This window comes from Staurois parvus, unplaced genomic scaffold (assembly GCF_062004578.1).
Source record: "Staurois parvus isolate SC_StPar_1 unplaced genomic scaffold, SC_StPar_1.0 ptg000354l, whole genome shotgun sequence".
Lineage (NCBI taxonomy): Eukaryota > Metazoa > Chordata > Amphibia > Anura > Ranidae > Staurois > Staurois parvus.
The window spans coordinates 441,425-457,757 of NW_028318150.1; the positions used below are offsets into that span (position 1 = coordinate 441,425).

General features: G+C 42.9%; 1 protein-coding gene across 3 annotated transcripts in view; it reads left to right on the forward strand.

The window, feature by feature from the left end:
* TRIM36 (tripartite motif containing 36) overlaps positions 1-16,333 on the forward strand; it is a 145,355-nt gene that overhangs the window by 85,120 nt on the left and 43,902 nt on the right. For 2 of the 3 annotated variants that reach the window (XM_089684723.1, XM_089684725.1), the window contains exon 2: positions 13,105-13,339. In XM_089684723.1, coding sequence (XP_089540849.1) covers positions 13,105-13,339 — 235 coding nt within the window. Of the gene's footprint in view, positions 1-13,104; positions 13,340-14,412; positions 14,452-16,333 lie in introns of all 3 variants that reach the window. The other variant, XM_089684726.1, reaches the window with a different exon arrangement.

Here is a 16,333-nt window from a genome sequence, read left to right on the forward strand (position 1 = left end):
ACTGTGTGTGTGTTTTCTAGGGAGGCATGTTGCTTTGTATTGCTCTGCTATGGGGTTTTTTTTTCCAGTCAGAAACCATTCCTGCCAAAAAAACGATTAGTCTGTGTGTGCATGGACACATAGGATAACATCAGCAAAAACAGCAGCTGTAAAAATGTCTAGTGTGCATGAGGACTAAATATGCAGTCACACAGCAGCCAACATTTTTATCACTGCAACAAGTTTTGCCTAGAATGATAAAGGGACTCTACATAGACTTTAATTTTTTTAAACAAAAGTGTTTACTCGCAAGGCACCAGTTTTCCTTTTTTTTTTTTTTTTTTTTTTTTTTCACCCTTAATATTGTTAATAAGGTCTCCTTATCTAAGTCGAAATGTTGACATTTTTGTAAAGCCTTCTGTAAAAACAAAATTGACATGACATCTAAATCTGATCTTTGTACCATTTTTCTTTTTTACAGTAGCAAGATGGGATTGGCAAAATTAACAATATTATACTGTACTTCCTGAGGCAGGGCAGACCCTGTCTCTACTGAGATGTCTATGGCTTTCTCTAGGACATGTGCTCATTTGGTTCTTTTCCCACAGAAGTCCTAAATGTGCAGACAAAACGCCCCTTCCGAATGATTAACTGCAGGCCAGAGCTTTCTCCTAATTCGCTCAGCCAGACCATAATTCACTCTCATCTGTGCATCTGTGTAATTGAAGGAGACAGTCCCCCATCATGCCTCTACTCTGTAATGTGATTTATTCAGACCGCTGTGCCTAGATTCGGTACGTACATCCAGGAGTTTGTCGTAGTCTTGTTAACCTGTTGGCAGTAATGTGGAATGTGCATAAACAAGTCAGCTCCTTTGTTCAGTAATAAAAGCAGAACAATATGCGCTGTGCTTACTTTTATTCTACATTATTTGTAGAAAATAGTCATGTCATCCTCCTTCCTTTATTTTCTTTTTTTTGTTTTGTCTGTCGTGAAAAGCAACAGGTTTGCTGTAATCCTCCCCAGCAGAATATGATTTTCTTTTTTTTTTTCCCTTGAGATTTTTCCTGGGGAGATCTTCAACAGCCAGGCTAGGTGATGGGCTGGATTATCTAGATCCATTGGTCACCCCAGTCTGGGCAACAAGCGTGTGCACTGCGTCGGCCGCAACAAGCCTGGATCGGGGCGGCCAGTGAGTTAAACGTCTCGTGAGGACACTTAATGACTGGGCGCTAGAGTCCATGTCACAGCTGTTACCCTGGCTGACAGCCCCCTACTTCAGTGGAGAGGAGTATCTGTCATGGGAGCTTTACCTGCATGCTCCACTGGATTGGTAAGTAAATGTCCCCCCTTCTTTCCTCAGATGTAGAGTGGGGCGCAGGTATTCCTTGTGGTCGGTCCTGAGGGGTCCCCTCTGGACTCTGGTGTTTCTCCTGTCCTCCCTGACTGCGCTTCCCTAGCTTACCTTCCCTAGTTTACCTTATTCCCTGTCCTCTCACCCAGAGCTTCCTCCTCCTCCTCCTGTCCCTTCCAGTTGATAGTGCCTGGGTTCCCCTGAGTATTCTTTGGTGGAAGGGGAGCTTGCTCTATCCCACTAAGGGTCCTGTGCGGGTTCCCCCCTCCTGAGGTTCGGGAGGCTTTATGGCAGACAACCTATAGTCATTCCATTGGTCAGTGGCCATTTTCCTGGGGCCACAGCAGCCATTTTGCTGGTGATCTGGTGGCTGTGTTATTGAGGACAGGTTGGGAGGCAATTTTGTGGTGGACCATTACTATAGACATGCTGGGGATATGCATGACTGCCGTTTTCTTGTAGCCACATGGCGGCTTCCATCTTGCCTGAGCCCAACTTCTCCAAAGGTATGCTAGCCAGTCCTTGAGACATAACTTGGGCAAATTGCTAAGGGGCTCAGCCAGTGGGGGATCTAGCTGGAGTTGGAGTGGTTGACACGTTTGCCCAGTTTTTTTGGTTTGCCCACCCCTCATTGAGGCACTGATTTGGAACATGCCTATGGTCAACATTCGCAAGAGCTGTGTTTCTCAATGAATGTAAGAGAAATCTGGATTTTTTTGTTACTTGTTTTAAAAGTGCCTATACTGTTTGAAATCCAGTAATACACTGTCACCCCGCTCCTGTACATGCTCAGTTGCTCTCCATTTTTAAGCACTGCTGAAATCTGTAGAGGCCGATCTGCTGACAGCCTTGAAGCGGAATTAAACCCTCCTATCCTTTACCGCCAAGGAATCTGCTTTTGTTTGATCTGCAACTGCCATGGTGCTGCACATGTGATCAGTTATGGCACCAGCAATTTGATGGTTGGACAGTTTGGTTGCGAACACAAGCAAATATGACAGTTGGCAAACCAGGCATTCCAGGAATGTGACTGTTTTCTGAAACTGTTAAATCGCTAGTTTTAGTTTCACTTTATTTACTTCTGTTCAGGGACCCTGGGCTTCAGCAAAATGGCAGCCTCCAGCAAGAAGAAACAGGGACAATGCTGGTGGCAGTTTACAGCACACACTAATTTTGGTGGAATATTTGTTAATGTGGAATGTATGTTCCTTACTAAAGATCCTTCTTTTTTTTTTTTTTTTTAATATAAATCAAGTTATGGGTAAAGTTTTACTTTAAATCAGTGGTGCTTTTAGAATTGTCTGGGGTTTAAACTTTTTTTTTTTTTTTTAATGTTTTTAAGATTTTGCTGATTATCTCCTACTTGCCTCTCTGCCTGCCTCCAGCACCACACCCGGGAACAAACGGGGAAGGGAGAGACCTTGCAGTGTAATGAGCACTGGTTTGGGTGCTCGTCAGGAAAAGGGAGTGTTGGGTTCTTTTAACACTCAGCAAAAGCGTATCTGCTGAGCCAGTAAATAAGATGCTGGCCCCAGTGAGAAAAAAAATGATTCCTTCAAATTACCCTTGCACATGGAAGCACTTGGGTGCTCAGTGCTGCTTCCTGCTGAGCAGACAAATCAAGCTCCAGTGTCTACCCCGTTAGGCCCTGCTCACACCTGGGTGTTTTGGGATTGTGGCAAAATCTCTGCGATTCTGTCCACAATCTCAAAACAAACTACAATCAAAAAATGCAGGTTCAGGTGTCATTGTATTCAGTGACACCTCAAACAGTGTGGCTTCACCGCAGTTGTCACAAGGTTTACTGTTCAGCAATCTTGGCAAGTTGCATTGCGTTAAGCTTGTCGCCCAAAAAGGAGCAGGAGCTTCTGTTGGATGAAAAGCTTCACGTCATGCGAATTTTTTTTTTTTTTCTTCCACAGTTGTTGGGAGTTTCACTGCCCAGCAATTTGCATCACATGGAGCATGCGGAGATAAGTGTTAACATAGAATTGCTATTGATTTCTGTGATTGGACACCGCATTCACTTGGTACAGGGCCAATCACAGCAGCCTTGTATAGCTGGATGTGATCTGTGTCTGGTGGACACTGATTGTGGATCGTGTTGGTGAGCGGTCTAGGGGTCACTGACCAGTGCCCAAAATGGAATGATGTAGGAGTATGTTCCAGAACAAGGAGGCTCCCGCCTGGTCATTTATCTACATTGACTGAATGGGAAGCAGTGAATACAAAAAGCCTTTAAAAACTCTTTAGCAACATTTAAACAAGACCCCCCAAAAAGGGGTACAGCGCTGTAAAATAGCAATTTAAACAATTGGATAACAATGGCATGTGTATGTTGTATGTAAAGCACTGTGTTCAAAGCCAACGTATCAATGTGACCAAATCGGTGACAGTGCTCTGTGCCATTTCAAACACATTAAAGCAGGGGTCTCCAAACTTTCTATACAAAGGGCCAGTTTGCTGTCCAGACTTTGGGGGACCGGACTGTGTACGTTGGAAGTAGCAAATGTCCCAGCATCCGTGGGAGGAAACCGTGCCCCATCTTTGGTGCCAGTGAGAGGAATTGTGCCCCATCTTTGGTGCCAGTGAGAGGAATTGTGCCCCATCTTTGGTGCCAGTGAGAGGAATTGTGCCCCATCTTTGGTGCCAGTGAGAGGAATTGTGCCCCATCTTTGGTGCCAGTGAGAGGAATTGTGCCCCATCTTTGGTGCCAGTGAGAGGAATTGTGCCCCATCTTTGGTGCCAGTGAGAGGAATTGTGCCCCATCTTTGGTGCCAGTGAGAGGAATTGTGCCCCATCTTTGGTGCCAGTGAGAGGAATTGTGCCCCATCTTTGGTGCCAGTGAGAGGAATTGTGCCCCATCTTTGGTGCCAGTGAGAGGAATTGTGCCCCATCTTTGGTGCCAGTGAGAGGAATTGTGCCCCATCTTTGGTGCCAGTGAGAGGAATTGTGCCCCATCTTTGGTGCCAGTGAGAGGAATTGTGCCCCATCTTTGGTGCCAGTGAGAGGAATTGTGCCCCATCTTTGGTGCCAGTGAGAGGAATTGTGCCCCATCTTTGGTGCCAGTGAGAGGAATTGTGCCCCATCTTTGGTGCCAGTGAGAGGAATTGTGCCCCATCTTTGGTGCCAGTGAGAGGAATTGTGCCCCATCTTTGGTGCCAGTGAGAAGAATTGTGCCCCATCTTTGGTGCCAGTGGGATGAATTGTGCCCCATCTTTGGTGCCAGTGGGATGAATTGTGCCCCATCTTTGGTGCCAGTGGGATGAATTGTGCCCCATCTTTGGTGCCAGTGGGATGAATTGTGCCCCATCTTTGGTGCCAGTGGGATGAATTGCTCCCCATCATTTGTCATTGTGGGGAATTGTATACCCCATTGTTGGTGTCAGTGGATGAAATAGTGCCAAATAAAAGCAAGCAAAGGCTGCATCTGGCCCCGGGCCACAGTTTGGAGATCACTGCATTAAAGTATAACTAAAGGCAAAACTTTTTTTTTTTTTTATCTCTTTTGGACAGAGTGGAGAGGGATTAGAACACCTGTCCATTTTTATTGATGTCTGTGTCCCCGTTAGGAAGAATTCACCTTCTCTATTTGTCCCGTTTACCATTATCACTGAAAGAAAATCCCTGATTTTGGGTTGTCCCCAAAAAAGTAAGGGGGGAAATCTTCCAATGGGACACTAGTTCTGGTTACTTTGGGGGTCCTCAAGGAATTCCCTTAATTTGCAGGGATTTCCTCTCTTCATGTTTGGCTATGGAACAGGAAGGGAATGGAAATCTCTGAAATGTGACACAGATGGTGGAAAAAAAAAAATATGAAGGGTTAGCCAAGATTTATATGGTAGTGTCAGTAGATGCTTGACATTGTCTATTTTGCCTTGGAAGAGGATCAGATCACATTTTATGGCAAATTACTGCAGAAAATGAATTAGTTCCAAGAGGTTGACCTTCTTTTTCTTGCCACTGTACAATATACAGCACTGAGCTGGCAGTGGAATGGGAAGTTCCTATCCCCATCCCAGTTCAAATTTGATTCAGACTGAGTGGCGCTCAGCTTTTTATATTCTATGAATGAATACAAGGCATCCTCCAAATGGCTGAGTCAGAGATTGTCATCAACCTGCGTCTGGGACTCCACCAATCAGAGAATGCTTTGTATTCCTGCATAGAATACCAAGCCCTCTGAGCACCACTAAGCCTGACTTGATTCTGGACCGAGAGGGAGATGAAAAGTTCTCATCCCTCATCAGTGAAGGCAATAGTTCTTTCAGACCACTTTGGTCCAAACTAAAGTTCACTGAGGCTGGGTTCACACTGATGCGGTGCAGAATTTGCAGATTTTTTTCTGTGCGAATTCCGCACCGCATCAGATTCTCACCCAGTTTATGTGAACCTATGCGGGTGTGTATGTTAAGTTAACATGAAATCGGTCTGCAAAACGCGGTGCGATGTGCAGAATCGAATCGCATAGGTGTGAATACCCATTCGATCCGATTCTAGTGTGGACCCAAAAAAGGGTCCTACACCATTTTTGGTACGGTGTGATTTGAGCCATACAAAATGTATGGCTTCAATCGCACCGCACACAAAAATTGCATGCGATTTGCACAGGAGTGTGGTTCCTGTGCGAATTGCATGCGATGTACCGCACCTCATTAGTGTGAACCTATCCTAAAAGCTGGAGATCAGCTTTAAAGGAAGCTGGATAAAAGGTAGGTTTTTCATTGAAAGTCCTTGGGTTCAAATGCATTGGCTATCACTGGTAAAGATCATGCCAGTTAACGATCTTAGCAGGAAGAGCAATGCGTACTGTACATGGTCATCAAAACTGGGTGATGAAAATTTGTAAAATTAGTAATATTTAAACTCCAACAAATCTAATCTATTGCAGTTTTATCAGTTCTTAGATGTGGTGGCTGCCGGCAAGTTAATGCTAAAGATCTTTTTTCTGCTTTTACCTGGTGCTTCTGTACCACTTTCTTCCCTGGGATGACAATGCTCATAAATGGTGTTGTATCTATGGAGGAGCTGATTAGGTCTATAAACACCCCCCCCTTATGTAGGAGGGGTTTTGTAGCTTATAAAAGATAGCTTGAAGTTGATAGCATTGTTTTGAGATTCCAGTTGAATACACGGGAAGTTAGAAAAATACTCAATTTGCATCAGGATCAACAGGTATTGTGTTTGCAGAAGATTGTATGTAACCTAAAAAAACAAACAAATGCAGCTGCCACCTCTAAGGCAGACCATAGACGGGCCGTTTATCGGCCGAATTTTAGGCCGATCAAACGAAAAATCGGTCGGCCCCGTTGCCGATGCTGCCACCAATGTCCACGAAAAACGGCCGTTTTTCGTGGATTTTCTAGTATGACCGATAAAAATAAATGAGAAGATCCGTGAAAAACAGCCAAAAGGCTTGCCCCACTAACGGCGTGAATATCAGCCGATTTTTCGTGTGGACAAAAATTCGGCCGACAAACGACCCGTCTATGGCCTGCATAAGGAGCAGAAAGCTGCAATATATTCCATGTTTGGATTTGAGTGTGGATAAACGTTATGGCCCATGCGCATGGGTGACAGGAGGAAGCACCCAATGCATATTCATGCCTGCTGACCCCCCAGATGTTAAGCCAGCAGCATGTATTTAGCCAGTCTTGATATAGCGTTTTTATATGACATTTACCTACATATTTGGCTGTAGCCTGAACTGGCTTTGTGAGGTATAGCAATTTACTGTAACAACATTTTTTTTATTTCTAGATTGCTTTTTCATCAGTACCAGAATATATAGTATGTATTTTAAAACGTGGACTCCGCTGTGTAGAAACATAGGTGTTCCTCACTCATCTGGAACCAGCAAGCATGGAAATTTTAAGTGGTTTTAAAGTTTGTTTTTTACCTTTTTAATGCAGTGCCTGCACAAAGGTCAAAAACACCCCAGTAACTACCCCCAATCCCTAAATACGTAGCTGACTCTTCTCACCGATCCAGAAATGTTCCGGATGCAGCATTGCTCTCCTCTCTTCCTGGTCTCTCAGCTATAGGTTCCCACTACTTTCAGTCAAACTCCTGTGAGGAGGGGTGGTGGCTTACTGTTGCTGTGTGTTTGTCTATGGACACACACAGCCTGCCCAGGTGCCTCCATAATTAGCCTTTTAACCCTATTGCTTCCAGGTTCGTATGTTGTACAGACTTGACAGCAGCGGGGGTTTTTACACATGATCACCGAGATTATGTACATCTGACAAGCAGACTCCTGCCTGTCAGAAGCATTCTGACCACTTTTTTTTTTTTTTTTTCTTCAGATCTGCAAACTTTTTGTTAATGGCAACCTTATCCATATTCATGGCATGATGTTCCTTTTAGTAGCTGGTAGGAAAGTATGACACCAGACTAATGAATGAGGCTACACCCTCCATGTTAAGTTGTTTTAGAAGAGTTTCGTACCCTAGGTTCACACCTAAGCACAGTCAAGTTAACATGATTTCCTATGGGACATGTTCACACCTGTGGGTGTTTCACCCGGTGCATTTTTTGGAAAGGGTCAGGGCCTTTTTTGGTTCTATAGACTTCAATGGAAAGCTGCAGAAAAGCATGTATTGCGTTTTTGCCGCGTTTTAAATCTGCCTAGCAACAAGAGGGAACCCCCCCTCCCCCGCAAAACGCATAATAAATTCAAGTGCAAAAACGCAATGCAGAAACGGCTGAAACGCAACCTGCATAAGTGTGAACCTAGCTCGGTTCTTGGGAGACAATGCAGCTTACCTTACACCAACCATATGTTGTGGGGTTTTTTTTCCCCTCCTTTCCTTGTAATTCAGTCTCTTGCCTAATTTGAGATGTAACCTGTTTTCTTGTTCTGCTAGCTGTGGACGTTATCTAATTGTTTTACGTTATTGGATATCCTTTCAGTTGTGGACTATTTTAAAAATTGAGGCATGTTGACATTAATGGATCCGGATGAATATCTCTGGCGCCCATTTTTCACATGCTTCATTTGGCCTGTACTATCAGTCATGGTAATTCATTGAGAACTACGAGCTGTCAGTCGCAATGGCTGATGGTAGTTCTTCCATTCACATAACTCTGTATGAATTGTGGGCGGAGCCCCGCATGGCCGATGCTTTTTAGAAGAAAAAAAAACTTTTTGACAGCGGATCCCTGTCCCACTACCAAAACGGGAGCTTTGGGTGGGGGTGCGGGGCGGCTGCATCAGTAACCTGTTACACCCTGAATACAGGTGTAACATGTTATAGGAGGTGAACTTATCCTTTTAAAAGAGTAAATGCAGCACCATTTTCATATCTTCTATTGTATATAGCCTTTTGTGGATTAACCACTAAAGCAGTGGTCAGCTTTCTGGATTATAGTGTGGCCCCTGATGTCTCTAAAGGACCACATGTAATCTGTAATGCTGTAGAGAACTGTCAGACTGCAGACAATGCAGCAGGAGATGGTCAGTGACCAACATGCTGTAGGACTTTAAGGCTCTGATCATTCTGTAATTGTAGGGAACTGGGAAAATGCTTCCGAAGATTGTCATGGACTGGAGACACATTACATTAGACTGCTAGAGATCACTCCAATGTATGCAGGGTCCCTCAGGGTCGCACAAAAAGTATCAGAGGGCCGCAGGTTGGGCACTAGATTGTTGGTCGGGTACACTCTCCACACTGGTAGGATATCCACTACGTAGAATGTCTGTGCTTAAAACATCAACTTGCATCAAGAGAGGACAATAAAGCACAAACCTTTTGAAGTAAAGCACTGCCAAGTAGGTAATAGAGGTGGAATATGAAACGAGTGATTGTGGTTTCTCCTGCCTGCATATGTAATTATATATGGGACCTACGTTTTTCACTCATAATTTACATCAAACTAATCATTTACATGTAAAACAATACAAAGGGTGTGCATAAAAAGTTGTTCTTGGATACTTTGAGGCCATGTTAACTGGCCCATTGTGTACAGCTGCTAAAGTCTGTTTCTGGCACACATTGGTAATGACCCTCCATGCTGCTTTTCATACAGGTTAAATTGCAGTTGATTTTCCCAGTATACATTCACTCGGGCATACCGATCCGTACGCTTGAGTCTATGGGCTTGCAGGCTGCCTGTTGAAACCAATGACAGGCCGCTGGCTACACAGACCTCCACATGCATCCCAGAGCGGACCCGCACAGATGTGCACTCCAGGATGCATCTGAAGGTCACTGCAGCCGGCTCCCATTTGGGAGAAACAGGAGGTAGTGAAAGATGCTGCAAGTATGTGCAGGCACTGCAGGGTATCTGTACTTTATACATGTTGGTAGATTATTTTTTTGTTAAAATCCGAAAACCCGCTTTCCGTGTGTTTCCCACTCCATGTCCAAAACACACTGCAGTTGCGATCTGCAGCAGGTGTCACTTCACTCAATGACACCCCAAATGCAGGTCGCAGGCGCAATGTGTTCACCTGTACTGTATTGCATGGTACAGCAGTACCATGTGATCTGGTTCCTGTGCATTTTATAAAGTAGTACATGCACTACTTTTGGATCAACAGTGCAACTTCAGCCCATTGAAATGAATGGCCTGAAATCACACTGCATACAGACCGTATGTGAATTGCACAGGAACGCAATGTGCAATTCATGGTGTGAACTGGCCCTAAATCAATAGGCATGTGTATTCTTATATCTTGGGAGAGCTTTAGATCTGCGCAATAATTCAAAGTAAACTTTTACCTCTGTGTAGGAGCTTCTTGTAATAAAGACCAGTCACTGCTGATCTCTCTCCTTGTGCAGGGTGACTGGTCTTGTATCCGCCCATTCCTGTAGTTTTCTACAGACAACCTGTAGTGGATGGAAATTGCTGTGGCCTTCCAATAGCTCTGCTCCCTACAGAGGCTATGTACAGCACAGTGATGTCACAGCCATATTTACAAGGTAATAGTTGGGTTTGCAAAGACATTTTGGTGCAGAAAAGTGGATTTACAGGGGTGTGGGAAAAAAAAAAAAAACCTAATTGTGCAAGGGACAAAATCCGGATCCCAATCTACTTTTAACTCATGGCAATCTACTTGACCTGGTGATGATAAAAAAAAAAAAAAAATTAACCAAAACGCCCAGAGACCAGCAGGGAGGGGAGAGTCCTTGCAGTGTGAAGGGCACCGATTGGGTGTTCATCAGAAAAGGGGAGTGTCATGCTCTTTAATGCTCAGCAGAAGCGCATCTGCTGAGTGGGTAAACGAGGTGCCAGCCGCAAGGAGTGAAAAAAATAATCTTAATTCCTTCAGGTTACCCTCATGCAGAGAAGCACTTGGGTACTCAGTACAAGCGCATAGGTAGGCTGTTTGTCTATACTTCATGGGGTGGACACAAAATGCTCAGGGTAGATAGGCACTGTCTGATCCCGCTTGCGCTGTCTGATCCCGCTTGCGCTGCACAGCAGGAGCTCAGGGTGGTTAGGCTATGTAGTCATTCTGCCTGACACATAGAAAGGCCTGGCTCAGGAAGCAGGATGGTGGTCCTCCCACGCTCTGGAGGACAGGCATTGATTAGCAGACACTTCCAGGCCTGAGCATGCAGGCTGGATTAGCATTATTCAGCAGCGGTTGGTGTAATGGACAGAACAGATGTGAGTGTACTACCTGTCATCCAGCCAGTGGGAATGGCAAGAAAAAAAGCAAACCTTGCCACTTGCCTGCAGCATGGCTAAATGTAAAAAAAAAAAAACTACCTGTCTGCCACCCAAAACTACATATCCCAGGCGTTGGGAGATAGGCATTGCATATCCCTGATTTATATCCTTTGTGGCTCTTGAAAAATCTATTTAAATGCAAGGTTTTTCTGCTTGGAACTGAGCTTTAAAATGATAAAGTAAATTGGATGAGTTGTCTTCTGTGGGGCTGCATATTTGTGCTCCTGTGTTTGTACCAAGTGTGCTGCACAGTGTCTCCCAGCACAGAGATCAAGCTCTCAGCAAGAGCTCAGGTCTTGTACTAAGGATCGGGAACCGGGCCTCCCAGTACCTGGATGCTGTGGTAGCCTCTGATTGGCTATCAGTGGTAAGTCGTGTGTGTGTTTTTTTTGTTTGCAACTTTATCTGTTTCAGTGTATTTTTAGGTAGTATAAAAAAAGCAAAATGTACACTATAGTTTCTGGACCTTACTAGGGGTACATGCAACAAATACACTTGTGGTATATCTGTGATCTTCAGGAGCAGGGGAATTGTTTGGTTGCTCTTTAGTGGGTATCTTCTACTAAGTTTATAGTGGTAATTCAAAAATGTTTGTTCCAGTTTTGCTTTAATAAAAAAAAAACAAAAGAAAAACTGGTTACCATTTACCACTAAACAAAATCCCAATTAGTTAAAAAAAAAAAAAAAAAGGTAAAATTCACCTGGATGTGTGAAGTAGTTACAACGATATGTACAGTTGTACGAACACATGTCAAAGTTACAAAACTTTTTTTTTTTTTTTTTTTTTTTTTTAACCTTCCAACTCGAAGATGTTAACATTTACAAACCTTTTTGAATCTGAGCAGAAATTCTCTTGTATGCCCTGGAGCCATGGTATGCTAGTATGTAAAACTTGCCTTTTTATCTCCTTGGTGTACTTTGGGATATCTGGAAGTGTCAGAAATGAGACAAACATTACATTGTGTGATGCTGTAACTGAAACTTGCATACCATGCACCCAGGTTCAGGGGTTTTGAGGGGAGATGCTTTCTCCAGAACTAGAAGTGTTCAGGTACATTGTGGTAGCTATTGGGGATTCTTGTAGTGACAGGTTCCATTTAGGATCCAGTAACATTGGGCACAATTCACTAAGCGATATTTTGCTGCAGCTGAGTATACCGTGAAATAATGCACTGGGTTTTTTTTTTTTTTTTTTTTTTTTTTAAACTAATTCACAAAGAAACTCTCCTTTTTAAAATCTCCCATGCGTTCTATTCTGAATTATGCGTTGTGCCCATTTTTGTTCTGAACAGCATTCTTTAATGTGCAGCAGAGTATTCCTAATCCTGCCCAGTAATTCCTTGGCTTTTATAGACTGCACATACACTAAGTTCGCTTTCACTGTTTACTTGACACACTATAGGGGATTAGTGTTGGCACCCTAGAAAAGGAAGGGTTTTAGGACTACAGAACACCCTCCCCCTTTCCATAACATATGCGCCCTTGTCTTCCCACAGTACACCTGTAGCTGCTTTTTTAATGGATCCAGAGATTAATGGTGGCCATACATGAGTTGATACACTTTTTTTTTTTTTTTTTTTTTTCTCCTCTGATCAGTGTCTTCTGATTGGAATAATCTATAGTCGACAACCCATTTGATCGGTATACCGCAAGTGATAAAGTAGATTTTGATCAATTATTTAAGATGCGATTGTGCTTTTCGTATTGAAATTATTGATCATATCGGTTTCCACTGTGATTTCATCATTTAATGAACCGAAATACAATTGTATTCATGAACATAGTATCAATGCTGTCAGTTGATGGAAAATGATATGTAATATACCTCCATGGCTGATTGATTTAGTTTGACTAAAATTTAGTCTTAATCGATTGGAAGGGAAGTTATGGCTATTCGATTGTTTGCAGATTGGTTCACACATTTAGAGAATTGGATTTAAAAAAAAAAAAATCAAAGTTTGTGTTTTATAAACAAGGTGATTTAATTATCACAATTCTACAACCTTAGTTCCAAAGCTTATAGACTTGACAATTTTTGTTTTTTCTTTCCCTTACAGTGCAGTCATTTATTTGGGTTTTTTTTCCTCCAGGCTGTGATCAGAAATATTGAGCGAGAACTCGTATGTCCTTCCTGCAAGGAGCTGTACACCCATCCCTTGATTTTACCATGTCAGCACAGCATCTGTCACAAGTGTGTGAAGGAGCTTCTCTTCCTCACTATGGAAGATTCCACCGATGTCAGTTCAGAAGTGTCCTCACCAGGAAGTCCACGTATTCGGATACAATCCCCTAGTGTGGAAAGGCTTGACCGAATTCTCAGATCAGGTTAGTGTTATATCACAAGCTGAACGTTCTGCATGTCTCTGCAACCCTTGCTTACACTGCTCATTCAAGCACGGGGTTATTGGTATATAATATACTGCCATTTTTCCTGGAGGTATAGTGTATTGTCCATAGCAAACCTCATCTGTTCCAGAACAGGATTGAAAATTCTTAACCCCTTCAGTAAATCAACCCTTTGTCCTTTATGGTTATAAGCAGCAACTAGTAACAATCTTACCACAGTTTTTCTGCTCACTTGGTATACTGTGGTTATTTTGGCTTATAATTATGTGTTAAAGTTAAAGCCAAAGTTGTGTTTTTTTTTTTTTTTGTTTTTTTTTTTATGCCATACTTCTCCTCTGGGTTGCAGGAGTATACTTATGCTCTCTTGTGACCCAGGGTAAGTCGACAGCAGGCTAAAGCCCATTGTTGCAGACACCATAGAGCTGCTGCAAGCTATGGAAGGATCCCGACAATGTCAGGATCCACTCAGATGTCTGAGCTAGCTGCTCCCTCCTCCACAGCCCAGTGCTCCAGAGAGTGCTAGAGGGGCAGAGCAGACTGAGAACTGAGCAATCAGTGGTCCTGTGTTTAAGTCTTGGGCTTTAGAGCCAGAGAGGGGCAGCTTGCAGGATCAGACCGATGTTGCAGCAGAGAGGCGAGTATAGTTTTTTTTTTTTTTTTTTTTTTTTTTTTATTTTGCAAATATTTATAAATCAAATTGTAGCAACCAACAGGCATGAAGACAGCTTCCTGATCTGGCTTTGTTTGTCCAGATTAGACAATGTTCATGCATTTGTGGGTTCTTGTTGCTGGGTGTCTTTCTCTGCTCCAGAAAAGATGACCTGACCTAGTCAGTGTTAATGACTGACAATGCCATAATTTATGCATATGAACGCATAATTGGGCACCTATGTACATAAGTCTATTCCACTGGCTAGATTAAAAGAATGTTCTGGAGAGTAGAATGAGTTTATATGTAAAACACATAAGACTGTTAGTATGCTTATAGTTCTTGGCCTTCACCTTGTAAATAAATGCTGTTTTACCTTTTTAAAATATAAATTTTTTTGCAGCCACACATCATCGGAGCACTTTTAGAATGAGAAGCAGAGGTGATTTATTCTCCATATCTAGATGTTCTAGGCTGTGTGCTTCAGTGTGTATTGGCTTTATTCCTTTTCTAAATTTCATTCTGTTGGACAGGTATAACTTGTAATGGCTTACGAATGATCTACCAGCATGACATTTGTTGGAGGTGTCTTTGGGGAGCTGGGTATACAGGGCCTAACTTTGCTAGGTTTTCTTTTAATAATGTTGACTTTACAATTTTGACACAGTCTTATTTATAGCAATATTGCTCTTTCCAGTGTACTTCCATGCCTAGGAAAGTGTACAAATTACAGCGTGCATTTACGAAGTTAGGACAGTGTGTGTGCACCTATGGCCTGGGCTGTCTCCTGCAAGATGCACAGAAGACATGGCATTACATTTTTCAGAAAACTAGTGAAAGGCAACCAACAAGAATGTTGAAATGCACTGAAACCCCATTTACAGTTACTTTTAATCACCATTGCACTTGCTTAAATTGTCGTGTTAGAACCTTCAGAAGGGATATTTAACACAAAGTCCAGTCTGGGTATCTTGATTTACAATTTTATCCTTTGCGAGCCCTGGTGTAAACCTGTAAGGCTTCATTTCAGTAGTAAGAATCTACGGATTCCTGCTCCTGGGTTTGACAGCTGTGAGCAGATAGCTTCGTCCAGCCGTGTTCCATGCAGGTACTTGCTGCCTGTACAAACAGTCACAAATAGCTGAGGCCGCTTACAGCCTGCCATTACAGCTATGTGGCCGCAGCTATCTGCTCACAATAGGATTCAGTTGATTCATGCTGCTGGGATTTGCTCTGTGGCTAAGTGCCTGTGCAAATACAGCCTTAAAGTTTCTGGCTTTGTTCTCACCAGCCTTTGAGTGTGCCAAGGCCATCTGCTGTCTCCTCCTTCCTCAAAAAAATTGCAGCTCAAACAGGGATACCAAATCCTCCTTCTGAAAGTCATGGTAGATCTGCAAAGTTAAAAACTGAAGTACAGAGACATAAAGCAGGTACATGGATTGCCCTTCAGTATCCGCTTTGGGTGTCTATACTGTGAGTTATAAGACAGATCACACTATTTTATAATTAAGGTAACTCTAGACCACAGGTGTCAAGCTGGCGGCTCTCCAGCTGTTGCCAAACTTCAATTCCCATGAGGCATTGCAAGATTGACAGTTACAAGCATGACTCCCAAAGGCAGAGGCATGATGGGACTTGTAGTTTTGCAACAGCTGGAGGGCCACCAGTTTGACATCCCTGTTCTAGACAGGTTTGCGGTGGTTTTTTTTACTTTTTTTTTTTTTTAAGGGAAAAAAAAAAAATCAGACAAGCTCTAACCCTTACCCATTCTCACCTCCCAGTAGGAGCCATTTTCCCCCTCCCAATTCTAATGGCATGTGGTCACACAGATTGGCTTTAGCACAGATTTTCTTTTAACCTACTGGTAATGAATATGATGGTGAAAGCAGCCAGCCAGGAAAGACCATTCACTTGCACATTAACCATTGTTCAATATACGATAGAAACAAGAAAGTACTGTACTTATAGAAGGTCTAGACAGACTGATCTTTGATTTAGCCGATCTTCCCAAAAACTGACCTCCCCGATAGACAAGTCAGATCTGCTGGTGTATAGATGGCAATAGGCAAAGCTAAACAGATGGCATTGAAAGCCCTGTGTGTAGCCTTTTACTGTCACAGGTAAATGTCTGATATATAAAATGTTCGAATGTAAGGCTTATGTTTGAGGGATGTTGGCAATGAATGGTTGTCATTCCATTGACAATCATCATCTGCCCATGTGCTTGAATATTTTAATTGTTCCTGTTCTGAAATGCAATAATTTTTTTCCTCTGTTTACAACATATTGCCATACATAATGGCTGTTAAGCTCTGCATGTTTGT